The sequence below is a fragment of the Hypomesus nipponensis genome, chromosome 19 (assembly GCF_054491055.1).
Source record: "Hypomesus nipponensis isolate SF chromosome 19, ASM5449105v1, whole genome shotgun sequence".
Taxonomy (NCBI): domain Eukaryota; kingdom Metazoa; phylum Chordata; class Actinopteri; order Osmeriformes; family Osmeridae; genus Hypomesus; species Hypomesus nipponensis.
The window spans coordinates 434,217-457,600 of record NC_140379.1 but is presented as its reverse complement, the minus strand read 5'-3'; the positions used below and the strand labels follow the sequence as shown (position 1 = coordinate 457,600).

General features: G+C 51.5%; 1 protein-coding gene across 3 annotated transcripts in view; it reads right to left on the bottom strand.

The window, feature by feature from the left end:
* The window catches only part of prmt3 (protein arginine methyltransferase 3), a 41,103-nt gene extending 17,791 nt beyond the window's left edge, over positions 1-23,312 (bottom strand). For all 3 annotated transcript variants that reach the window (XM_084683079.1, XM_084683078.1, XM_084683080.1), the window contains exons 1-11: positions 23,187-23,312; positions 22,853-22,976; positions 22,664-22,746; positions 22,510-22,559; positions 22,131-22,236; positions 21,825-21,990; positions 20,753-20,897; positions 17,687-17,752; positions 15,154-15,275; positions 12,381-12,480; positions 1,392-1,470 (exon numbers count right to left, since the gene is read on the bottom strand). In XM_084683079.1, coding sequence (XP_084539205.1) covers positions 1,392-1,470; positions 12,381-12,480; positions 15,154-15,275; positions 17,687-17,752; positions 20,753-20,897; positions 21,825-21,990; positions 22,131-22,236; positions 22,510-22,559; positions 22,664-22,746; positions 22,853-22,976; positions 23,187-23,202 — 1,057 coding nt within the window. In that variant the 5' untranslated portion in view covers positions 23,203-23,312. The remainder of the gene's footprint in view (positions 1-1,391; positions 1,471-12,380; positions 12,481-15,153; positions 15,276-17,686; positions 17,753-20,752; positions 20,898-21,824; positions 21,991-22,130; positions 22,237-22,509; positions 22,560-22,663; positions 22,747-22,852; positions 22,977-23,186) is intronic.
* Positions 23,313-23,384: the final 72 nt, after the last annotated feature.

The window sequence follows — 23,384 nt, the reverse complement described above, 5'->3', positions numbered from 1 at the left end:
TTGGCACAAATCATTTAACCTCACAGAGGAGCTGACCCTGAACACACATACACACACACATTCTCACAAACGCACACACACACACACTCTCACAAACACACACACACACACACACACACACACACACACACACACACACACTAGGGATGGAGATTTGAACTGATTTCACTATTCGAATAGTATCCGAAATTATTTTTGAGTATCCGTATAATCTATTTTTGTTAATGTGGTTCCGTTATGTAATTAGCCTGACGTGACGCAAAGCATACAGTAAACACATGAACCACCACACATTCTGGCAATAAATACTGTTAAGCTATTAGATTAAATAAGGGTTGAATAAAGAAAACAAATGAAAGATCAATTTATCAACATGACGAAAAGACAATGAACTTGAAAAAACGCTGCGTCTTCAGACATAGGCTCTTAATTTGGCGGAAAAGCGATTAGCCTATTATTATGTGAAATAAAAAGTAGGCTACATTGGACTAAATTAAACACATTGGGTAGGCTATCCTCGATAAAAACAAAAGACACATGTAGAAATATTGCATATTAACTTGGATATTAACTTGGAACCGGAATCCTATAGGATACGGTGCGCCACCACATAATGCAAACATAAAACAGCCGATTACGCTAGCTCTACATGGCTACTGGTAAGAAGATAAATAAGCCACAACTGCATTAGCCATACGCATTTTTATTCAGGAAAATGAGCATGTAAACATGCTCAGGGGAGAAGCGAGTACGGAGTCGATTTACGAGCAGGCCGGCGTAAAAAAGACTGCAGGGACTGAGGTTGCTGCGAGGTACTGCTTAGCCAGGACACTATGCTTCTTGTAGCACCAAATGAAAAGAGACTGGCAGCAGAACGCAGGCGTAGCCTACCTCTTGTACCTTCTTTTTTTACCTGTTTTGATGGTTTTCATCATTTCTAATGTCACAACTATTAGAATTCACGACGCGACGGTTTTTCATTAAAACATTTGTTTAAATTAAACTACGCTCATAAGTATTCGAAAAAAAGTATTCGAATACTAACTTACTTTAGGATATCCGGATATTCGATTAACCACGCCCATCCCTAACACACACACATTCTCACAAACACACACACACAGGTACAATAGGGGCCTGGAGGGGGGGCGAACACACACACCCACGTATACACATATATACACACACACACCCCCCAACCATATACACAGACGCAAACACACACACACACTTTCCTAAATGAAAGCATAGCAGTGTAGTGTAGCTTAGCCTAGCATAGCAGTGCAAAGTAGCTTAGCAGTGCAAAGTAGCAGAGCAGGGTAGATTAGCAGAGCAGGGTAGATTAGCAGAGCAGGGTAGCTTAGCAGAGCAGGGTAGCTTAGCAGTCGTACCTGAGCCACCCTCAGCCAAGTAGCGATCTCTGGCATACAGGACCGAGTCCAGCATCGACTCAAACAATAGGAAGTAGCCCTGGAAGAAAGGAAACATACAGGAACATTAACACAACACTCGCATTGTATAGCATACTTCTACACAAAATATACCGAACCACCTACACAACAGGAGTAGGATTCTTTTTGTTCACCACGCCTGCTACCTGAGGCTACATTGCAATGTGGTCAGAAAGTACAATCCATTCCTTGCCTCTGAACCACAACCCTGTTAGAACTCCCCTGTTCTGAACCACAACCCTGTTAGAACTGACGATGCTGTATACAAATCTTGTACGAGAAAGAAAAAGGAGATTTGGAACTGGAACATGACAGGTAATTTTTTCTACATATTACATAGTAATTACATATTACAGATTTATTTAACCACCATACATTACAATACCTCACATCTCTCAGGCTAACTATTGTTCATCTATTTGACTTTTTTTTTTTTTCCTTACCAAACCAGAAGCTGTACTTTCACAATTATAATTATATTTCCTGTACAGAGTGTTACTGCTTACACATGTGGTTACCATGGAGATAGGAATTGATGGCCTGCATGGGGCCCGCTACCCACAAGGCCGAGCGGCAAGGGTTGACCCCTGGCTGCCCCCATGTTCCGCCCCAGTACATGCCGTATTAGCCTGGTATTATTCCATTATCCCTGAGATTGACTTTTGGTCCACATCTTGTTGGTTTCACCCTGAGAGACGTTGACTGCTGACAAACTACCTTTTTCACCTTGCAGACCCGCTCCTATTGGTCCATGGAGGGTCCGCTAGCTCCTCCCCGTTTTGATTACAGCCCCAAGATTGGTCTTGCGTGGCTGAGATAACTGGGTGGGTTTAAACAATATGGCAATGCGTTGGAGTGCAAGCTAGCTCCCTCCAGCCAGGAGTACTAGCTAGCACCCTCCAGCCAATAGTACTAGCTAGCACCCTCCAGCCAGGAGGACTAGCTAGCACCCTCCAGCCAGGAGTACTAGCTAGCACCCTCCAGCCAGGAGTACTAGCTAGCTCCCTCCAGCCAGGAGTACTAGCTAGCACCCTCCAGCCAATAGTACTAACTAGCACCCTCCAGCAAGGAGTACTAGCTAGCACCCTCCAGCCAGGAGTACTAGCTAGCACCCTCCAGCCAGGAGTACTAGCTAGCACCCTCCAGCCAGGAGTACTAGCTAGCACCCTCCAGCCAGGAGGACTAGCTAGCTCCCTCCAGCCAGGAGTACTAGCTAGCACCCTCCAGCCAGGAGTACTAGCTAGCACTCTCCAGCCAGGAGGACTAGCTAGCTCCCTCCAGCCAGGAGTACTAGCTAGCACCCTCCAGCCAGGAGGACTAGCTAGCACCCTCCAGCGAGAGGGAGCAGGCCAGGATGGCATCCCGGACCTGGGTGTCCTGCTGATCAGGGGACAAGAAGATGATGGCTGAACAAATCAAATTGCATCAAAATCTGCTCATTTCACCAGATAGAACAGCACATAAACCTTCCGGAAAACAGGGGAAAAACTCCCACCAAAGAAAGAATGATTGAACAAGAATTCAATTTGGGAGGATGCTTCTGGCTCTGTGGTGTGTGTTAGGAGGGGGGGGGGGAGATGAGGGGCGGTGGAGGATGAGAGAGGGGGAGAGGGAGAGAGAGAGCTGTGTCCTACTAAATAATAATTCACAAAGATGAGAGCTTCATTATTAAAATAAAGACGAGAGAGAGACCCTCCCCCCCTCCACCAGTCAGGTGCTGAGTCAGGGTGGTCACAGTGACGACCGGGGACCGTGTTGTGGATGGGCCTAGTCGGTCCTGCACTGTGTGTGTGGGGGGGGCTGTATTTAAACCCCCTCACTGCATTGTCGTGCCTCGTAACTTTGAGCCCAATTTCACGGGACAGTGCTTCACTTGAAGGAGAGGAGAGGGGGGAGGAGGAGAGAGGCGAGCGAGGGATAGGGGTTGAGAGAGGGAGAGGGGGTGAGAGAGGACTGGGGATGTGGGGGAGGTAGAATTAGAGGGGAGGCCAATGAACAACGAGTTACACCTCCTTTTATCTCTCCTGCGATGCCTTGTAGCCCCTCCCCTCCCATGTTCCCTGTTTATTACATAAACTCAAGGAGGGGGGGCAGGTTGTGATCCAACCATCCAACCCTCTAACCATCCAACCATCCATCCATCCAACCAGCCCCTCTCTCCCTTCCACCCCAGTTGTATACGTGTGTGTGTGTGTATACACGTGTGTGTGTGTGTATCTGGGAGCAGGTGATGAAGAGGAGTCCATGGGGACCGTTAGAACAGCAGTACACTGAGACAGCCAGAGGGCTGATGGAGACACACACACGCACTCGCTCCAGCCTGAGAGCTGTTACATTAGAAAGCCTAATGAAACCATTATGAGGATGTGATGAGAGGATTGTACACATTAACACAATTACCATATAAAACAGTCAGACCCATGTGGCCACACGCTCTCTCTCTCTCACACACACACGCTCTCTCTCTCTCTCTCTCTCACACACACACGCTCGCTCTCTCTCTCACACACACACACGCTCTCTCTCTCACACACACACGCTCTCTCTCTCACACACACACACGCTCTCTCTCTCACACACACACGCTCTCTCTCTCACACACACACGCTCTCTCTCTCTCACACAGACACAAGCTTGAGACTGTGAATGAGTATCTACTTCAGAAGCAACATATGCAGCTTGTTTTACAGCTGAACTCAGATGCCAGGTGTTACAGCACCTGCTGTTACAGTGCTGTCACAGCACCTGCTGTTACAGTGCTGTCACAGCACCTGCTGTTACAGTGCTGTCACAGCACCTGCTGTTACAGTGCTGTCACAGCACCTGCTGTTACAGTGCTGTCACAGCACCTGCTGTTACAGTGCTGTCACAGCACCTGCTGTTACAGTGCTGTCACAGCACCTGCTGTTACAGTGCTGTTACAGCACCTGCTGTTACAGCGCTGTTACAGCTAGGGATGCACAATATTGAATTTTAGCCGATATTTGATATGCCGATATTTACAAGCTCATTTTGGACGATTGCCGATACCGATATATACACCTCTGCTTTTTAATTATTGGAAAGTCTCTACTGTACTAGAATTAATCGGTTATCATGATGGGGTACTTGCTGTAGATACGGGACATTAAAAACTTGATTTGTATCATTTTAGAAAGAGACATTCACTCATTAAACTATTGAAATGATTTCAAATATGGCAGATTTATTTCAATTTTCACGTCACAATTTTCATACTTGAACAGTACCTCCTTGAACTTGAACAACTACAGTTTCCTTAAAACTGTGTTGTTGACAATGACACATACGCACAGAATAGCAGCTGTAACTCTGTAAACTAAAAATGTATTGCATCACTGACACTTTACAAACTCCGCAAATAGCCATTTTGTCATCATCCTTTAATACTGTGAAGTCCTGCCACACAGCCGACATGTAGAATCATGTTGTTGGCGCTCATAGTAGCTTCTAAAACTGATTGTTCCAATCCTTGATTGTGATTGACTATTTGGCATTCCATGCCGTTGTAAAATCCAGCAAAACCTTTCAAATTGTCCTCATAACATAACATTTCATATTACTGAGCATAGAATATTTCAAATAAAAAAAGACGTTACAAAGTTACACGGAAGCAAGCAACCTAGTCGTAAAGAGAATGGCAAAATTTGTTGTGAATTTTGATTTGCTGGGTGGGCTGACGTTTGACGAGTGGTGGGAGACTATTGACAGAATGGAGGAGCAAGAGCTTAAAAAGACCAGGCATGCAGAGAAGATAGAGGCTGAGATTGAAGCATTAGCAAAGGCAAGAAATGAAGCCGGCACTATAAAGACGACATGGGCCGTCCACTGTTTTCAATCAGTTGCGTGGCAACAATTTATGTAGGAACTATACTTTGTAGTGGCGGAAGAATGACGGTTTATTATTAAACAATTTTGTTTCTTAAATTTGATTGTCTTTATTTATGAAACCATATAAAATATTTACATTTATGTACATCGGCAGAAAGTTTCATATCTGCAGATGCCGATAATTACATTTTGAAGCTTTTATCTGCCGATACCAATGTTGTGCAGATATTATCGTGCATCCCTAGTTACAGCACCTGCTGCTACAGCACCTACTGTTACAGCACCTACTGTTACAGTAGTTTTACCACAGAGGCAGACCCCCTTCTGTCCTGAGTACTGCAGTACCACCTGTCCTGGGACATGTGCTTTTGTCTACCCTAACCCTGTCCTGGGACATGTGCTTCCGTCTACCCTAACCCTGTCCTGGGACATGTGCTTCTGTCTACCCTAACCCTGTCCTGGGACATGTGCTTCCGTCTACCCTAACCCTGTCCTGGGACATGTGCTTCCGTCTACCCCTAACCCAGTCCTGGGACATGTGCTTCCGTCTACCCTAACCCTGTCCTGGGACATGTGCTTCCGTCTACCCTAACCCTGTCCTGGGACATGTGCTTCCGTCTACCCTAACCCTGTCCTGGGACATGTGCTTCCGTCTACCCTAACCCTGTCCTGGGACATGTGCTTCCATCTACCCTAACCCTCTTTTCCTCTAATCGAACATACATGATTCAGTAGGGATTTACAACAGTTTTAAATTGTTTAGGTTAAAAACACAAGACATCTGTAATGAGTTTGTTCAGTGGGAGGATTGAGTGCGTCCTGCTGGAAGGAGACGGTCTCAGGGATGGCATGTGTGTGTGTTCTGCTGGAAGGAGAGGGTCTCAGCAGGGCTGCTCTCCACATGTGGTTCACCACATACCTCACTCAATTACTGCACAACATCATCTCTTTCTGTCCCCAGACCACCAGCACACAGCAGGAAACACTTGGGGTGAGGGTGTGTGAGGGTGTGTGAGGGTGTGTGTGAGGGTGTGTGTGAGAGGTGTGTGTGAGAGGTGTAAATGTACACATCATGCTGGGTTGCAGGTCATAAGCGGAGGAGCACGGAACAAAGTCTTTAGAATGCAGCTGTCCCTTCACATCACACACACACACACACACACACACACACCACACACACGCTCCCAGTGTAATAGCTTGTGCTATATGTGATGTGTGTAGGGTGTATTTCCTGGAGCAAGCCTGACTTCCATTAAAAGGCTGATGGGAGATAGAGGAGAGATGGAGGACAGAGAAGAGAGAGAGGAGAGATAGAGAGACGGAGGAGAGAGAGGAGAGGAGGGCTGCATCTGTGACTACATGGACAGCTGGGGAGGAAAACAGTCCCCACAACGCAGCTAGGGGAGTGTGGGGGACGAGCCACACACCTGAGGCCACTTTGGGTCTAAGAGTGTGTGTGCGCTTGTGTGTGCGCGCCTCTGTGTGTATGGTGAGAGCGCGTGTATGTGTGTACACGCGTGCACCCAGAAGTGTGTGTGAGTGTGTAATAATATGAAAGTGTGTGTAAGACTGTGTAACTCTGTGCCTGTGTGTGTGTGTCAGGCAGACAGGCAGCAAGACAGCATGACTGATGACTGTCGTCATGTTGCTGGGCAGGTGAGACTGCTATCTCTGATAATGAGACTGGGGCTGACTGGATGCCATTAACTCCACTACACAACTCAACCACACACAGTGAGTGTGTGTGTGTGTGTGCTGCACAATCCTCCACTATAAACCCCATGTCACCACACACAACTTGCATGAACTAACTTAGTCCACTTCAAGACAGACTGTCAAGAGGTTCAACACAAGTGTAAAAAAATAAAATAAACCTTTCCGTAACAGCTGAACACTTCCTGCCTCTTCCCTCCTTACATTACGAGCTCACTGAAGGCCTGTCTGCACAGGGAGGGGTGGGGGAGGGAGAGATGAAGGAAGAAGGGGTGAGGGAGGGAGAGATGAAGGAAGAAGGGGTGAGGGAGGGAGAGGTGAGGGGTTTGCTTCTCCACTAACCTTCAGGTCAGAGCCCTTCAACTTTCTCCTCCTTCACCTCCCTCCCTCCCGTCTTCCCTCCACCAACGACCCTATCGACCAGCGCCGTCTCCAGTGATTGATTGGTGGCTGACATCTTTTATTTAGCCTCTGGGTAATTTACGCCCCCCCCAACCCCCCAGGAGAGTCCTATCACAGCCTGTTTGTTGTTCTGGCCAGAGAAGAAGGATCAATGTTGTGAGTTATGAAGTGACATGAAGATTGTAGACACCGTCTCTCAGACAACACCCTGCCAGACACACTCATCTGTCAACTCATCTGTCACTGAGAAGTGTCTCCTCTTCCTCTGATGGGTCAGGGTGTAGGGTCAGGGTGCAGGGTCAGGGTGCAGGGTCAGGGTGTAGGGTCAGGGTGCAGGGTCAGGGTGCAGGGTCAGGGTGTAGGGTCAGGGTGTAGGGTGTAGGGTCAGGGTGTAGGGTCAGGGTGCAGGGTGTAGGGTCAGGGTGCAGGGTGTAGGGTCAGGGTGCAGGGTCAGGGTGTAGTGTGTAGGGTCAGGGTGTAGGGTGTAGGGTCAGGGTGTAGGGTCAGGGTGCAGGGTGTAGGGTCAGGGTGCAGGGTGTAGGGTGCAGGGTCAGGGTGTAGGGTGTAGGGTCAGGGTGTAGGGTGTAGGGTCAGGGTGCAGGGTGTAGGGTCAGGGTGCAGGGTCAGGGTGCAGGGTCAGGGTGTAGGGTGTAGGGTCAGGGTGTAGGGTGTAGGGTCAGGGTGTAGGGTCAGGGTGCAGGGTGTAGGGTCAGGGTGCAGGGTGTAGGGTCAGGGTGCAGGGTCAGGGTGTAGGGTCAGGGTGCAGGGTCAGGGTGTAGGGTCAGGGTGCAGGGTCAGGGTGCAGGGTCAGGGTGCAGGGTGTAGGGTCAGGGTGTAGGGTCAGGGTGCAGGGTCAGGGTGCAGGGTCAGGGTGCAGGGTCAGGGTGCAGGGTGTAGGGTCAGGGTGCAGGGTCAGGGTGCAGGGTCAGGGTCAGGGTGTAGGGTCAGGGTGCAGGGTCAGGGTGCAGGGTGCAGGGTGCAGGGTCAGGGTGTAGGGTCAGGGTGTAGGGTCAGGGTGCAGGGTCAGGGTGCAGGGTCAGGGTGCAGGGTCAGGGTGCAGGGTCAGGGTGCAGGGTCAGGGTGCAGGGTCAGGGTGCAGGGTCAGGGTGCAGGGTCAGGGTGCAGGGTGCAGGGTCAGGGTGCAGGGTCAGGGTGCAGGGTCAGGGTGCAGGGTCAGGGTGTAGGGTCAGGGTGTAGGGTCAGGGTGCAGGGTCAGGGTGTAGGGTCAGGGTGCAGGGTCAGGGTGCAGGGTCAGGGTGTAGGGTCAGGGTGCAGGGTGCAGGGTGCAGGGTGTAGGGTCAGGGTGCAGGGTCAGGGTGTAGGGTCAGGGTGCAGGGTCAGGGTGTAGGGTCAGGGTGCAGGGTGTAGGGTCAGGGTGCAGGGTCAGGGTGTAGGGTCAGGGTGTAGGGTCAGGTTGTAGGGTCAGGGTGCAGGGTGTAGGGTCAGGGTGCAGGGTCAGGGTGTAGGGTCAGGGTGCAGGGTCAGGGTGTAGGGTCAGGGTGCAGGGTGTAGGGTCAGGGTGCAGGGTCAGGGTGTAGGGTCAGGTTGTAGGGTCAGGGTGCAGGGTCAGGGTGCAGGGTCAGGGTCAGGGTGCAGGGTCAGGGTGCAGGGTCAGGGTGCAGGGTGCAGGGTCAGGGTGCAGGGTGTAGGGTCAGGGTGTAGGGTGTAGGGTGCAGGGTCAGGGTGCAGGGTGTAGGGTGCAGGGTGTAGGGTCAGGGTGCAGGGTGTAGGGTGTAGGGTGTAGGGTGCAGGGTCAGGGTGCAGGGTGTAGGGTGCAGGGTGTAGGGTCAGGGTGCAGGGTCAGGGTGTAGGGTCAGGGTGCAGGGTCAGTTGTCCCTGACAACTGGATTCCATCACTCTACTTTTGCAAGTTGACATTAACCTCCCCCCCCCCAGTGTAATGTACTCTCCCGTAAGTGGAAGAGACTGTTATTTCCAGCCCAACATGGCCATGAGCCGTGATCATTTGTTCCAACCTGCCCTGCTCCTGATACACTCCAAAGCCCTCAGAATTACATTTTCAATCACATCACACAGAAAGAAAAATGGACCTTGCCATGGAAAGTTTTTTTTTTTTTCTTCTGACATAACGGAAAGTTGGTACAAATTTCCCTCGATTTGTACGATTAGCCTGGAAGGAGTGGGGCCAGGCAGCCCCACTGTGAGCCGCTGCAGCTGGGCTCAAGGCCCTGGGCTCCAGCGCTGCTGACAGCCCAGCTGACTGTGGCTCCAGAAGAGGCTGTTTTAATCCCATCTCTCAGGGGCGTCACAGCAGCCCTCCGGCGGTGCGGGGGGGTGACCCAGATACACCTCCCCCTAGTGGACGGACTGGGACAGACGACTGGCACTGCACTCCACTGGTCTGTGTGTGTGTGTGTGTGTGTGTGTGTGTGTGTGTGTGTGTGTGTGTGTGTGTGTGTGTGTGTGTGTGCTAGGACAGTGCTGGAAGGCAGAGAGCAGGGCAGTGATGAATGACTGCATTCCCAGCCTGGCCCAACGACAGGGTTAACCCTGGCCCTGCCAACATCTGGAGGCAGCACAAAGCAGACAGCTGCTCGTGCACAACACACACTGAGTCCACCTCATTTACACTGTTCCCTGTGAGAAGACTCCAGCGTCCACTTCAAGAGCTTTGGTGTGAATACTGAGAATACTCCATGGTGTTTATACAGCACAGCCCTGAAGTCCTCTGATCCTGACTCCACTGGGAGCTGCAGCCAGGGACTCCCAGTTCCATTCAACAGACTTCATCCATCTACGAGGAGGTGAAAGTCTTCCGTCTTGACAACTGTCATTTCTCCTCCGGCCTCTGAGGCCCCCGCCTGCCCCCCCCGGGGCCCTGAGAAATGTCCGCCGTCGCCGTGGTGATGAGAAGTGACGGGAGGATTCTCAGATGTATGAGCCCCGTGTGAGCCGGTGTCGTCGGAGATTACGGCCCCCATCCCTCACGGCTCCACCGACACGTTGCCACGGTGAATCTCATCTCCTCAGTAACGGGGCGTTATGGTTGGTGACCCTGGGGCCTCATGTATAAACGTTGCGTACGCACAAAAAGCTTGCGTACGCTGGTTTTCACGCACACTTTGTGATGTATAAAGATTTACTTAACATGAGAATGTGCGGGATGCGAATCAGCACCTCCAAATCTGAGGCCATGGTTATCGACCGGAAAAGGGTGGAGTGCCATCTCCGGGTCGGGGAGGAGATCCTGAACCAAGTGGAGGAGTTCAAGTATCTCGGGGTCTTGTTCACGAGTGAGGGAAGAATGGAGCGCGAGGTCGACAGGCGGATCGGTGCGGCGTCCGCAGTGATGCGGGCTCTGCATCGGTCCGTCGTGGTGAAGAAGGAGCTGAGTCGAAAGGCGAAGCTCTCTATTTACCATTTGATCTGCGTTCCTACCCTCACCTATGGTCACGAACTATGGGTAGTGACCGAAAGAACGAGATCGCGAATACAAGCGGCCGAAATGAGCTTTCTCCGCAGGGTGTCCGGGCTCTCCCTTAGAGATAGGGTGAGAAGCTCGGTCATCCGGGAGGGGCTCAGAGTAGAACCACTGCTCCTCTGCGTCGAGAGGAGCCAGCTGAGGTGGCTCGGGCATCTGATTAGGATGCCTCCTGGACGCCTCCCTGGTGAGGTGTTCCGGGCACGTCCCACTGGGAAGAGGCCCCGGGGAAGACCCAGGACACGCTGGAGGGACCATGTCTCTCGGCTGGCCTGGGAACGCCTCGGGGTCCCCCAGGAAGAGGTGGTGGAAGTGGCCGGGGAGAGGGAAGCCTGGGCCTCCCTGCTTAGGTCGTTGCCCCCGCGACCCGATCCCCGGACAAGCGGCAGATGACGACAACGACGACGACGAGAATGTGCGGACCGTCCGCAAAGTCTTGTCTGGCTCTGGAACATGGCGAATTCTAACTGAAAAGTGCCGAGACTCACCAAACATTACAAAATAAAGTTTCCTTTAGTACGTTTATGATGTTGACTATTCAAAAAACATAACAATAAAAGTTTGATCATTAATGTGGATGATCACATCAAAATGCCAAAACGGGAAATGCTATATAGTCTTCTGTTTATACCACTTAATAACTTCTGTTAAACTCGAGGCTGTCAAACGAACAACAAAATCACTCAGGAAATGCATGTCATGCTAACCCTATAGCTGCCATGCTGTTACGATGCGCCACCACTCGTTTCTTCATTTAAAGTTTTATATCGGACCATTTCTTCCATGGTCCGGTTCTCTGAACCCACAGCATTGATGTCCCTATAATAATAATAATTTTATTTGTAATGCATTTTACATTTAGCTAAATCTCAAAGTGCTGCAGGTTAAAAACAAGTAAGGGCGCAAATAGTGACAGTTTTCCACTCTGCCGACTTTCTTTTGTCACTAATACCTCATGACAGGCCGCCAAATAGGACACATTTTCTCGCCTCCACCTCAGTTGTCAGAAGCTCGATCTCAGAGTCACCGTATTTCTTCGCATAAACCGGGACCTGGCATACGACCGGTTTTATACATGTGGATATTTCTGTGCGTAAGTACTTTTCGAGTTTTGGTCGTACGCCATGTTCTGGTATGAAAGCTGCGCAATCCTTTATACAGAGGCCCCTGGTGAGAGTGAGAGTGAGATGTAGAGAGAGAGTGAGATGTAGAGAGAGAGAGAGATGTAGAGAGAGAGAGAGAGAGAGAGAGAGAGAGAGAGAGATGTAGAGAGAGAGAGATGTAGAGAGAGAGAGATGTAGAGAGAGAGATGTAGAGAGAGATGTAGAGAGAGAGAGAGATGTAGAGAGAGAGAGAGAGAGAGATGTAGAGAGAGAGAGATGTAGAGAGAGAGAGATGTAGAGAGAGAGAGAGAGAGAGAGAGAGAGAGAGAGAGAGAGAGAGATGTAGAGAGAGAGAGAGAGAGAGAGAGAGAGAGAGAGAGAGAGAGAGAGAGAGAGAGAGAAGTACAAAGGGCCACTAACCATCCATTCAGAGATGATGATGTCCACCTTGTCCACTGGCAGGCTCACGTCCTCGACCCTGCCCTTCACCAGGGTCACCCTGTCCTGCAGCTGGTTGGACCTGGAGCATAACACTCACATCAGCCCAGTTGCCACGCCAACACATCTCTCTACACAGTCCATGTCCAGACGCACTTTGGCTCTTCTACAGTGTTTCCCGCCCTCCCAAAAGAATGACATATAACTAGAATATATATGAATGACATATAACTGGAATATATATTCAAACCAACTGGCAGGACCTGTCACATGACTTCCATTGAAAATGACCTGGAGGCAAACGTTTGGTCTAGCGCCCCCCTGAAAGACTTCCTAGATCAAACACTGTTCTATGCTATCATTTTAAAAGTCGGCATTTTAAAAGCCGGTCGTTTTGATCGGTAGAAAGTGTATGTGTGTGTCTGTAAATATTTACACTTACACACACATATGTACACATATTTACACACATTAATATCCATGTACATACTAAATATGGTCATTACACAGGTAATTCAATTTAAATTTCAGTTAGAGGACTATTTGATCTAAAGTGAGATATATTCAATTTTCATTTACAGAGTTCAGCAGGGGGAATCTCCATCACAGAGACCCACGACCCTCAAACCCAGCTCTCTCTCTGTGTGTGTGTGTGTGTGTGTGTGGTGTGTGGTGTGTGACAGTGAAGCCTGTGTATGTTTGCAGTTGTTCTGTCCGGGGTGAGAAGGAGAGCAGCCTGGTTTAAATGATCCTTACTGTCTGCAAGCGAGCCCTGGTATCAATCTCTGTGAATATTCCATTATCATGACAGCTAATGTTACCAGGGACAGAACAATTACTCAAAGCCAGAGTGCATTTCTCTAGCGTTGATCCTTATCTCCCTGGCCACCTCCTCTTGCTCGCTATCACCTCCTCCCAGTCTCTCTCTGCACCCCCCCCACCACACTCTTTCACGAGAGGGAAACACTAATCTCATTATTGGGGTAATTTAGAGGACAATGTCAGGGCTCTGGGGAGGAGGGGAGGGAGGGGGGTGAGGAGAGGAGGGAAGCCGTGGCGCTCAGCTGACGCCGTGTGAGACACAGAGAGTTACTGCTCAGCTCCTCAGCTGTCTGATGGTCCTGTGTCTGATCATCCGGAATCAATGTGAGACCGTTCTCACAACAGCTTTCCTCCTCCACTCCCTCTACTCCTCCTCCCGCTGCTCTCCTCCCCCTGTTCTCCTCCTCTCCTCCCTATCCTCCCTCTGATCTCCTCCTGCTCTCCTCCCTATCCTCCTCCTGCTCTCCTCCCTATCCTCCCTCTGATCTCCTCCTCCTGCTCTCCTCCCTATCCTCCTCCTGCTCTCCTCCTCCTGCTGCTGCTGTCCTCATCCTGCTCTCCTCATCCTGCTCTCCTTCTCCCTCACCTCGTCTCCTCCCTCTCCTTTCCTCTCCTCCCCCTGGTCTCTTTCACTGATCTCCTCCCCATCTCTCCTCCTCCTGCTCTCCTCCTGCTCTCCTCCTCCCCCTGCTCTCCTCCTCTCCTCCTCCCCCTCCTCTCCTCCTCCCCCTGCTCTCCTTCTCCTCCCTCTCTCATCTTCCATCCCTTCTCCTCCTCCTCTCCAGTCATGAGAGGTAGAGGACTGTTTTTCTGATTATCGCACTCAAAACACCATAAAGGATCACTCGGAAACTTCAAATAATTTATGGATGCCATTATCAGCCGTTAGAAATCCTTGGAGAAAGACCCATCCTTTTTGAAGGCAGTGGCTGTAAAATAACTAATGTCCTGTTTTTCATTTAAACTTGCGAGGGGGGAGGGGGGAGGGAGGGAGGACGGAGACAGCAGATAGATGCTTCTGACTAACCAGCATCAGCAGTTTTAATTACCTTCCGTATATTAACATCAGGGGAGAGAGATGGACGCATGCGAATAACTGCCATACACACACACTCAGAGAAACACACTCAGTCACTGGACTGGGGCTTAGGCTGGCACAAGGCTTAAGGCTGGGACTGGGTGTCATGGTAGGGGCTGGGGTGGAGGCTGGGTGAGGTGGTAGAGGCTGGGGTGGAGGCTGGGTGAGGTGGTAGAGGCTGGGGTGGAGGCTGGGTGAGGTGGTAGAGGCTGGGGTGGAGGCTGGGTGAGGTGGTAGAGGCTGGGGTGGAGGCTGGGTGAGGTGGTAGAGGCTGGGGTGGAGGCTGGGTGAGGTGGTAGAGGCTGGGGTGGAGGCTGGGTGTTGTGGTAGGGGCTGGGGTGGAGGCTGGGTGAGGTGGGGGCTGGGAGGAGGTCTGCATGCCAGGCCACAGCCCCACAGAGAGTCAGTGGGCTGGAAAATGAACTGGTTCCTTGTTCCGACGGTCCTGTTGTTTTGCTTATAGGCTCATGATATCCATAACACTAACAGCAAGTCATAACGGGGAGGTGTGTCTGCGGGAACAGCGCTCCAGGTTCCTGGCCTGTCTGAACACTGGACCAGACCTGCCGTGAAACAGAGGTAGCTCCCAGCAGGGGAGGGGACTGGGCACTGAGATGATGATGATGATGTGGGTGTGTGTGTGTGTCACTGTAGGCCGACAGCCTGTTAACATCTACTGTCAGCCCTGGTCTCTTCTCAGCCCTCTATATAGGATAAGAGTTATACGAGACAGACATATGAACACTGACACACACACACACACACCACACACACTCCTCGTAAAGCCTTATCTGAACTCTCACACACACATACTTTCTGCCTGTTTTCCGGGGTAACCATGGCTACGTGTCTCACCTGACTATGTCCATGGCCTGGTAGATGATCTCTGATTGGTCGACTCCAATGACCTTCTTGGCCCCGGCTCTGGCGGCGAACATGGAGAGAATGCCAGTGCCACAGCCCAGATCCAGCACCACCTAGAGGACAGCAGGGGAACAGCAGCCACCCATCACCATACAGGGGAACAGCAGGCCGCCTGTCACCATACAGGGGAACAGCAGCCACCCGTCACCATACAGGGGAACAGCAGCCACCCGTCACCATACAGGGGAACAGCAGGCCGCCTGTCACCATACAGGGGAACAGCAGGCCGCCTGTCACCATACAGGGGAACAGCAGGCCGCCTGTCACCATACAGGGGAACAGCAGGCCGCCTGTCACCATACAGGGGAACAGCAGGCCGCCTGTCACCATACAGGGGAACAGCAGGCCGCCTGTCACCATACAGGGGAACAGCAGGCCGCCTGTCACCATACAGGGGAACAGCAGGCCTGTCACCATGCAGGGGAACAGCAGGCCTGTCACCATGCAGGGGAACAGCAGGCCTGTCACCATGCAGGGGAACAGCAGGCCTGTCACCATGCAGGGGAACAGCAGGCCTGTCACCAAGCAGGGGAACAGCAGGCCTGTCACCATACAGGGGAACAGCAGCCACCCGTCACCATACAGGGGAACAGCAGCCACCCGTCACCATACAGGGGAACAGCAGGCCGCCTGTCACCATACAGGGGAACAGCAGGCCGCCTGTCACCATACAGGGGAACAGCAGGCCGCCTGTCACCATACAGGGGAACAGCAGCCACCCGTCACCATACAGGGGAACAGCAGGCCTGTCACCATACAGGGGAACAGCAGGCCTGTCACCATACAGGGGAACAGCAGGCCTGTCACCATGCAGGCGAACAGCAGGCCTGTCACCATACAGGGGAACAGCAGGCCTGTCACCATGCAGGGGAACAGCAGGCCTGTCACCATGCAGGGGAACAGCTGGCCGCCTGTCACCATACAGGGGAACAGCAGGCCTGTCACCATACAGGGGAACAGCAGGCCTGTCACCATACAGGGGAACAGCAGGCCTGTCACCATGCAGGGACGGACAAGAAGATACCAGACAGAGGAGGGGACACCAGGAGAGGAGCAGGGAAGAGGTAGGGGAGACCAGGAGAGGAGCAGGAGACTAGAAGAAGACCAGGGAGGAGGAGACCAGGGGAGGAGCAGGGAGGAGGAGACCAGGGGAGGAGCAGGGAGAGACCAGGGGAGGAGCAGGGAGGAGGAGACCAGGGGAGGAGCAGGGAGGAAGAGACCAAGGGAGGAGCAGGGAGGAGGAGACCAGGGGAGGAGCAGGGAAGAGGAGACCAGGGGAGGAGCAGGGAGAGACCAGGGGAGGAGCAGGGAGGAGGAGACCAGGGGAGGAGCAGGGAGGAGGAGACCAAGGGAGGAGCAGGGAGGAGGAGACCAGGGGAGGAGCAGGGAAGAGGAGACCAGGGGAGGAGCAGGGAGGAGGAGACCAGGGGAGGAGCAGGGAAGAGGAAACCAGGGGAGGAGCAGGGAGGAGGAGACCAGGGGAGGAGCAGGGAAGAGGAGACCAGGGGAGGAGCAGGGAGGAGGAGACCAGGGGAGGGGCAGGGACGAGGAGACAAGGGGAGGAGCAGGGAGGAGGAGACCAGGGGAGGAGACCAGGGGAGGAGCAGGGATGAGGAGCAGGGATGAGGAGACCAGGGGAGGGGCAGGGAGGAGGAGACCAGGGGAGGAGCAGGGAAGCCTCCAGGACTACAGCAGCAGGGTACGAGAGCTGCTGAAGGGGAGGTGAGGCCAGGGAAGTGAGGCCGGGAAGAGGGGCGTTTATCACCATGACAAGGTCACCACAGCTCTCATCCAACGCCAGCGCGATGATGGGGATAACACGCCGCCCGTCGCCTCGCTCTCCGCATCACTACCCCCCCTCCTCCTCTTCCTGCTCCATCACCCCTCCCTGCTCTCCTCCTCCCCTAACTTCCCTCACCCCCTTTCTCCCCCTCCCTCAGGGACACTAATGACGCTGATAACAGCTATCCCCCCTCATCCCCCCCCCTTCTCCCAAACCCTGTGGAACATATCTGCTAGGATATCTGCTGCCGGTTAGATATTTCACTTCCTCCACACACCGGACGGCTCTCCTAACCCCTTATCCCCCTCCTTGTCCCCCCTCCCTCCCTTCCCCTCCCTCCCCCCAGAAGCAGTCCATAATGGATGAATGTAGCCTGCCCTCTGCTCCTACTGACAGCAAGGGAGGGAGGGAGGGAGGGGGGAGGGAGGGAGGGGGGTGATGGCTGGGGGGGAGGGAGGGGGGTGATGGCCGGGGGGGAGGGAGGGGGTGATGGAGGGAGGGGTGAGCACATCTTATCAGTCCTGCCCAGTCCGCCGCCCAGAGATGCTACGGCACGTAATAAACTCCGAGTGTTTAAAATCCGACCTCAGCTCCACATTAGCTACCGTCATCCGTCACCTCCCTTCCCCTCCCCCAACACACACACGCTACTGCTAACTGCCCCCCCACTCCACAACTCACCTTGTCTTTGAACACATCCGGGTTGAGCAGCATGAAATCCCTGTAGCTCTCTGTCCTCACCGTGTCCTGGAAACACAGACCAGCAGACCAGTCCTTAATAGACCAGCAGACCAGTCCTTAACAGACCAGCAGACCAGTCCTTAACAGACCAGTGCAAGACCAGCCCCTAACAGACCAGCAACAGACCAGTCCTTAACAGACCAGCAACAGACCAGTCCTTAACAGACCAGCAACAGACCAGTCCTTAACAGACCAGTCCTTAACAGACCAGCAGACCAGTCCTTAACAGACCAGTCCTTAACAGACCAGCAGACCAGTCCTTAACAGACCAGTCCTTAACAGACCAGTCCTTAACAGACCAGCAGACCAGTCCTTAACAGACCAGTCCTTAACAGACCAGCAGACCAGTCCTTAACAGACCAGTCCTTAACAGACCAGTCCTTAACAGACCAGCAGACCAGTCCTTAACAGACCAGCAGACCAGTCCTTAACAGACCAGTCCTTAACAGACCAGCAACAGACCAGTCCTTAACAGACCAGCAACAGACCAGTCCTTAACAGACCAGTCCTTAACAGACCAGCAGACCAGTCCTTAACAGACCAGCAGACCAGTCCTTAACAGACCAGCAGACCAGTCCTTAACAGACCAGCAGACCAGTCCTTAACAGACCAGTCCTTAACAGACCAGCAGACCAGTCCTTAACAGACCAGCAACAGACCAGTCCTTAACAGACCAGTCCTTAACAGACCAGCAGACCAGTCCTTAACAGACCAGCAGACCAGTCCTTAACAGACCAGCAGACCAGTCCTTAACAGACCAGTCCTTAACAGACCAGTCCTTAACAGACCAGTCCTTAACAGACCAGCAGACCAGTCCTTAACAGACCAGTCCTTAACAGACCAGCAGACCAGTCCTTAACAGACCAGTCCTTAACAGACCAGTCCTTAACAGACCAGTCCTTAACAGACCAGTCCTTAACAGACCAGTCCTTAACAGACCAGTCCTTAACAGACCAGTCCTTAACAGACCAGTCCTTAACAGACCAGCAGACCAGTCCTTAACAGACCAGTCCTTAACAGACCAGTCCTTAACAGACCAGTCCTTAACAGACCAGTCCTTAACAGACCAGCAGACCAGTCCTTAACAGACCAGTCCTTAACAGACCAGCAGACCAGTCCTTAACAGACCAGTCCTTAACAGACCAGCAGACCAGTCCTTAACAGACCAGTCCTTAACAGACCAACAGACCAGTCCTTAACAGACCAGCAGACCAGTCCTTAACAGACCAGTCCTTAACAGACCAGCAGACCAGTCCTTAACAGACCAGTCCTTAACAGACCAGCAGACCAGTCCTTAACAGACCAGTCCTTAACAGACCAGTCCTTAACAGACCAGCAGACCAGTCCTTAACAGACCAGCAGACCAGTCCTTAACAGACCAGTCCTTAACAGACCAGCAGACCAGTCCTTAACAGACCAGTCCTTAACAGACCAGCAGACCAGTCCTTAACAGACCAGTCCTTAACAGACCAGTCCTTAACAGACCAGCAGACCAGTCCTTAACAGACCAGCAGACCAGTCCTTAACAGACCAGCAGACCAGTCCTTAACAGACCAGCAGACCAGTCCTTAACAGACCAGTCCTTAACAGACCAGTCCTTAACAGACCAGTCCTTAACAGACCAGTCCTTAACAGACCAGCAGACCAGTCCTTAACAGACCAGTCCTTAACAGACCAGTCCTTAACAGACCAGTCCTTAACAGACCAGTCCTTAACAGACCAGCAGACCAGTCCTTAACAGACCAGTCCTTAACAGACCAGCAGACCAGTCCTTAACAGACCAGTCCTTAACAGACCAGCAGACCAGTCCTTAACAGACCAGTCCTTAACAGACCAACAGACCAGTCCTTAACAGACCAGCAGACCAGTCCTTAACAGACCAGTCCTTAACAGACCAGCAGACCAGTCCTTAACAGACCAGTCCTTAACAGACCAGCAGACCAGTCCTTAACAGACCAGTCCTTAACAGACCAGTCCTTAACAGACCAGCAGACCAGTCCTTAACAGACCAGCAGACCAGTCCTTAACAGACCAGTCCTTAACAGACCAGCAGACCAGTCCTTAACAGACCAGTCCTTAACAGACCAGCAGACCAGTCCTTAACAGACCAGTCCTTAACAGACCAGTCCTTAACAGACCAGCAGACCAGTCCTTAACAGACCAGCAGACCAGTCCTTAACAGACCAGCAGACCAGTCCTTAACAGACCAGCAGACCAGTCCTTAACAGACCAGTCCTTAACAGACCAGCAGACCAGTCCTTAACCACAAGTACTGTCTCTTCCTTCCTCCATTGTGTGTATTTCATCATCTGCTGTGTGGGCCTGCTCAGAATTCCATTATAGGGGAAATCAAATGAAACATACAGACTGTGAACTGACCCCGGTCACTCAAACCAGCCCATATGAGGTGGGGCGTGACTGGCTAATTCACCTGTCAATCAAGTCTCAGCCCAATTCCCAGAGCCCCTGATCTGACGAGATCAAGCCTTTAAACAAGGCACTACTCTCATTGGACAGGTAAAGCCCAAAGTGGTGTTCAAAGTTGGCCACCGGACATTGGGACAGAACATGTTTCAGGAAATGTTAACTATAATAATAACAATACTGATGTGCTCATTCAAGTCTTTTATTGTCAGATGCACAGAACAACACGGTCAGACTGGGCACACCAGCATGCTCAGAGCTACGTGAAGGGGCTTAAGGAACCTGCCACTTCTTGTTCTGCAGTTCAACGCTCTTACCACTAAGCTTTTCCCCTCCCATTATTCCTCACGTCGACAAGCTTGATATACAGGCCTTAAGGAAGGGGATTTAGAACCTGAGGGCCATGAGGGCCTTCTGATTGGTCACCTTGAGACGTCATGTGGTGCAGCCGCCTGTCTTCTCTGCTGCACTCTACAGAAGAGCTGCTCGCGCCACACACAAGCCTCAGATTTATGGAATGGAGGCAATAAACTTTCTCTGTGAGGTTTGTGTGTGTGTATGTGTGTGTGTGTGTGTGTGTACCTTCAACATCTCTTCATGGATGCTGTAGTGGCCGTAGGAGCTGAAGTAGGCCTCATCTTCATCCTCTCTGAGTTCAGCCACGGGCCCCAGGGCCCCTGGGCCCCCACTGGGGTCCACATTCATCACCAGGCTCTGGGCCAGGAGCCTGCAGACACACCCAACACCATCACAGAACACCTCCCCACATTACAACCAACTCCCCACACATTACAACCACCTATCCACATCACAAGCAGGTTAAGCAGACTAGGGTTTAACCGTACTGATCAACTAAGATCCAAACTGTATGTATTCATTCAGCACACGCTTTTATCCAAAGCACGGAACGGGAGGGATTTGAACCAACGATCTCTTTGTCTGCGGTAAAATGCTCTACCGCTGAGCGATACTTAGCCCTGGATAAACCTGGATTACAGATATCTGTATGGAGCACACTGCTGATGTTCTGTAGCTGTTACATACTGAAGCTGCACAGAAACACTCTAACACAACCTTCAGGCTACGGCACAGGAGAGAGAAAGAGAGAGAAAGAGTGAGAGAGAGAGAGCAGCATCCATGTCTCTCCCATTTCTCCTCCCTTGCCTCCCTCTCTCCCCACACACTCCCCTCCCTCCCTCCTTTATGCTGCAGTGGAATTTTCCCCTGGTTGTCTCTCCTTTCTCTAAACTTTTTACCCACTCAGAGACGTCTGAGTTCCTGAGCCCACCACCTCCCCCTGCTGGTCAGGAGAGACTGGTGCAGGTTTGACACTAAGACAATGGCGCGTTTCCCAGATTTGTTAAGAAGCTCTTAACACTAAGAGCTTCTTAAGAGCGTTCTCAGAGCGCTAAGAGCTTCTTAAGAGCGTTCCAAGAGCGCTTTAGAACACTCTTAGAACGCTCCCAAGAAGCTCTTAGCGTTAAGAGCTTCTTAACAAATCTGGGGAACGCGGCCAATATCTGACTGACTACCAAAATTCAGTTTAACCTTCTGATCCTTGATTTTCTGTTCTACTGTCTACATGCACTATTTGTATATGGCTTTGGATGAAAGCACCTGCTGAATGGATACAGTGAGGTTGAATGTAACTGACTTGACTTTGTGCAGGTCCTCCATGGCTCTGGCCAGGGCCTCCTCTGCCTGTAGGAGCCTCTCCTCAGTGGCCTGGCCCCCGGACGAGGCCTGGCCCCCGGACGAGGCCTGGCCCCCGGACGAGGGCCCCACCTGGGGGGCCAGCCTGCCACACACCTCCTCTAGGTCTGCCAGGAGGGAGAGAGGGGAGGGAGGAAGAAGAGGTGAGTAATGTGGGAGATAGAGCGAAAAAAATGAGTGACAAACATTTTTGTTGTTACGTTAAGGCCGAGCGAGACCGAGAGAGACCGAGAAAGACAGAACCTACCAATCTGCAGTAAGAGGTCATCTTCCAGAGCTGGTCTCAGGAAGCTCTCACTCTCCCAGGGAACAGCGCCTGGCTGGATCTCCCTCAGCCTCTTCCCTGCACACCTCTGGAAGAACATCTCATTCATTTACCTGACGCTTTCATCCATACCCAGATTAGAGAATATGTACTGCAGATAACAAAGAATCACAAGCGCTTAGTTTGCTTTTAACAGCACAGTGAACTAATACACAGTAACACAACACATCTGAAATATTTTGTGGAACAAGGTCGTGAGTGGGAGTCAACTATTAAATCAACTTTGTGGCGGGTCTGTGAAGAGGTAGTTTCAACTTTATTGCCAAAATCAATGGTGCTTTTAAGGAACATATTTACGTACCGTTGTGCGTATGAAGTTGATCATCTTTATGTAGCCATAGTCGTCTAGACCTAAACACACAGAAGTGATGTAGGAGGTTGCAGTCACGACAGCGAGGCCAAAATGTCAGACCTGTACTTTGTAAGCTAGCCTGCATAAGCACATCAACTCTTACTGTGTGTCTTCACCACGTCTACAATGTCGACCTGATGCTCTGCTACGCAGTGTTGTAGCGTGTCTGCTACAGAACTTAGAGACCTAAAAAACACACACCCGGTCAAAACATCAGCGAGCACACACTCGTCAAAACCAGAAATAAGTGTGCCAAGTAAACGTGTAAGCTAGTTAATAAACAGCTAGCTACCTGTCACAGAACAAGCAAGTAACTTGCTGACTATTTTCGGAGTTATCTTCCAACCACTGCCACTGTTCGTCGTCTTCACTGCCCGATAGTTCAGGAGTCGAGTCATCGCCAGCTCCGGTGAGATCTGTCAGTGTTTTAAAACAGTGATAAGTTAGTTAGTAACCTAGCTAGAGAGCTACCTACGGTTCATCTTTAGCTAGCTTGTCTAGTTACAGTAATTGTAAAAGCTATATGGTTTGTAAATAAAGTTCACCATTAGACATCACCCCATAATGAGGCATATGCTCCTTTTTAATTTAATCATTATTAAGATAAGCTCCACATCCACGTGTACCTGAGTATTCTGCCATGACTGCGTCTCCTTGGTTGCGACCACGCTACTTCCGGCGTAACTTCCTATTTTCAAACTGCACTTCCGCTGCTCCGCCACTTGAGGTCGCCAGGTCAACATTACCGTATGTGCGACACTGCCATGACTGACAATACATAACCAAAATCTGACATCCACAACATATAGAAAGGTGTTTAAAGA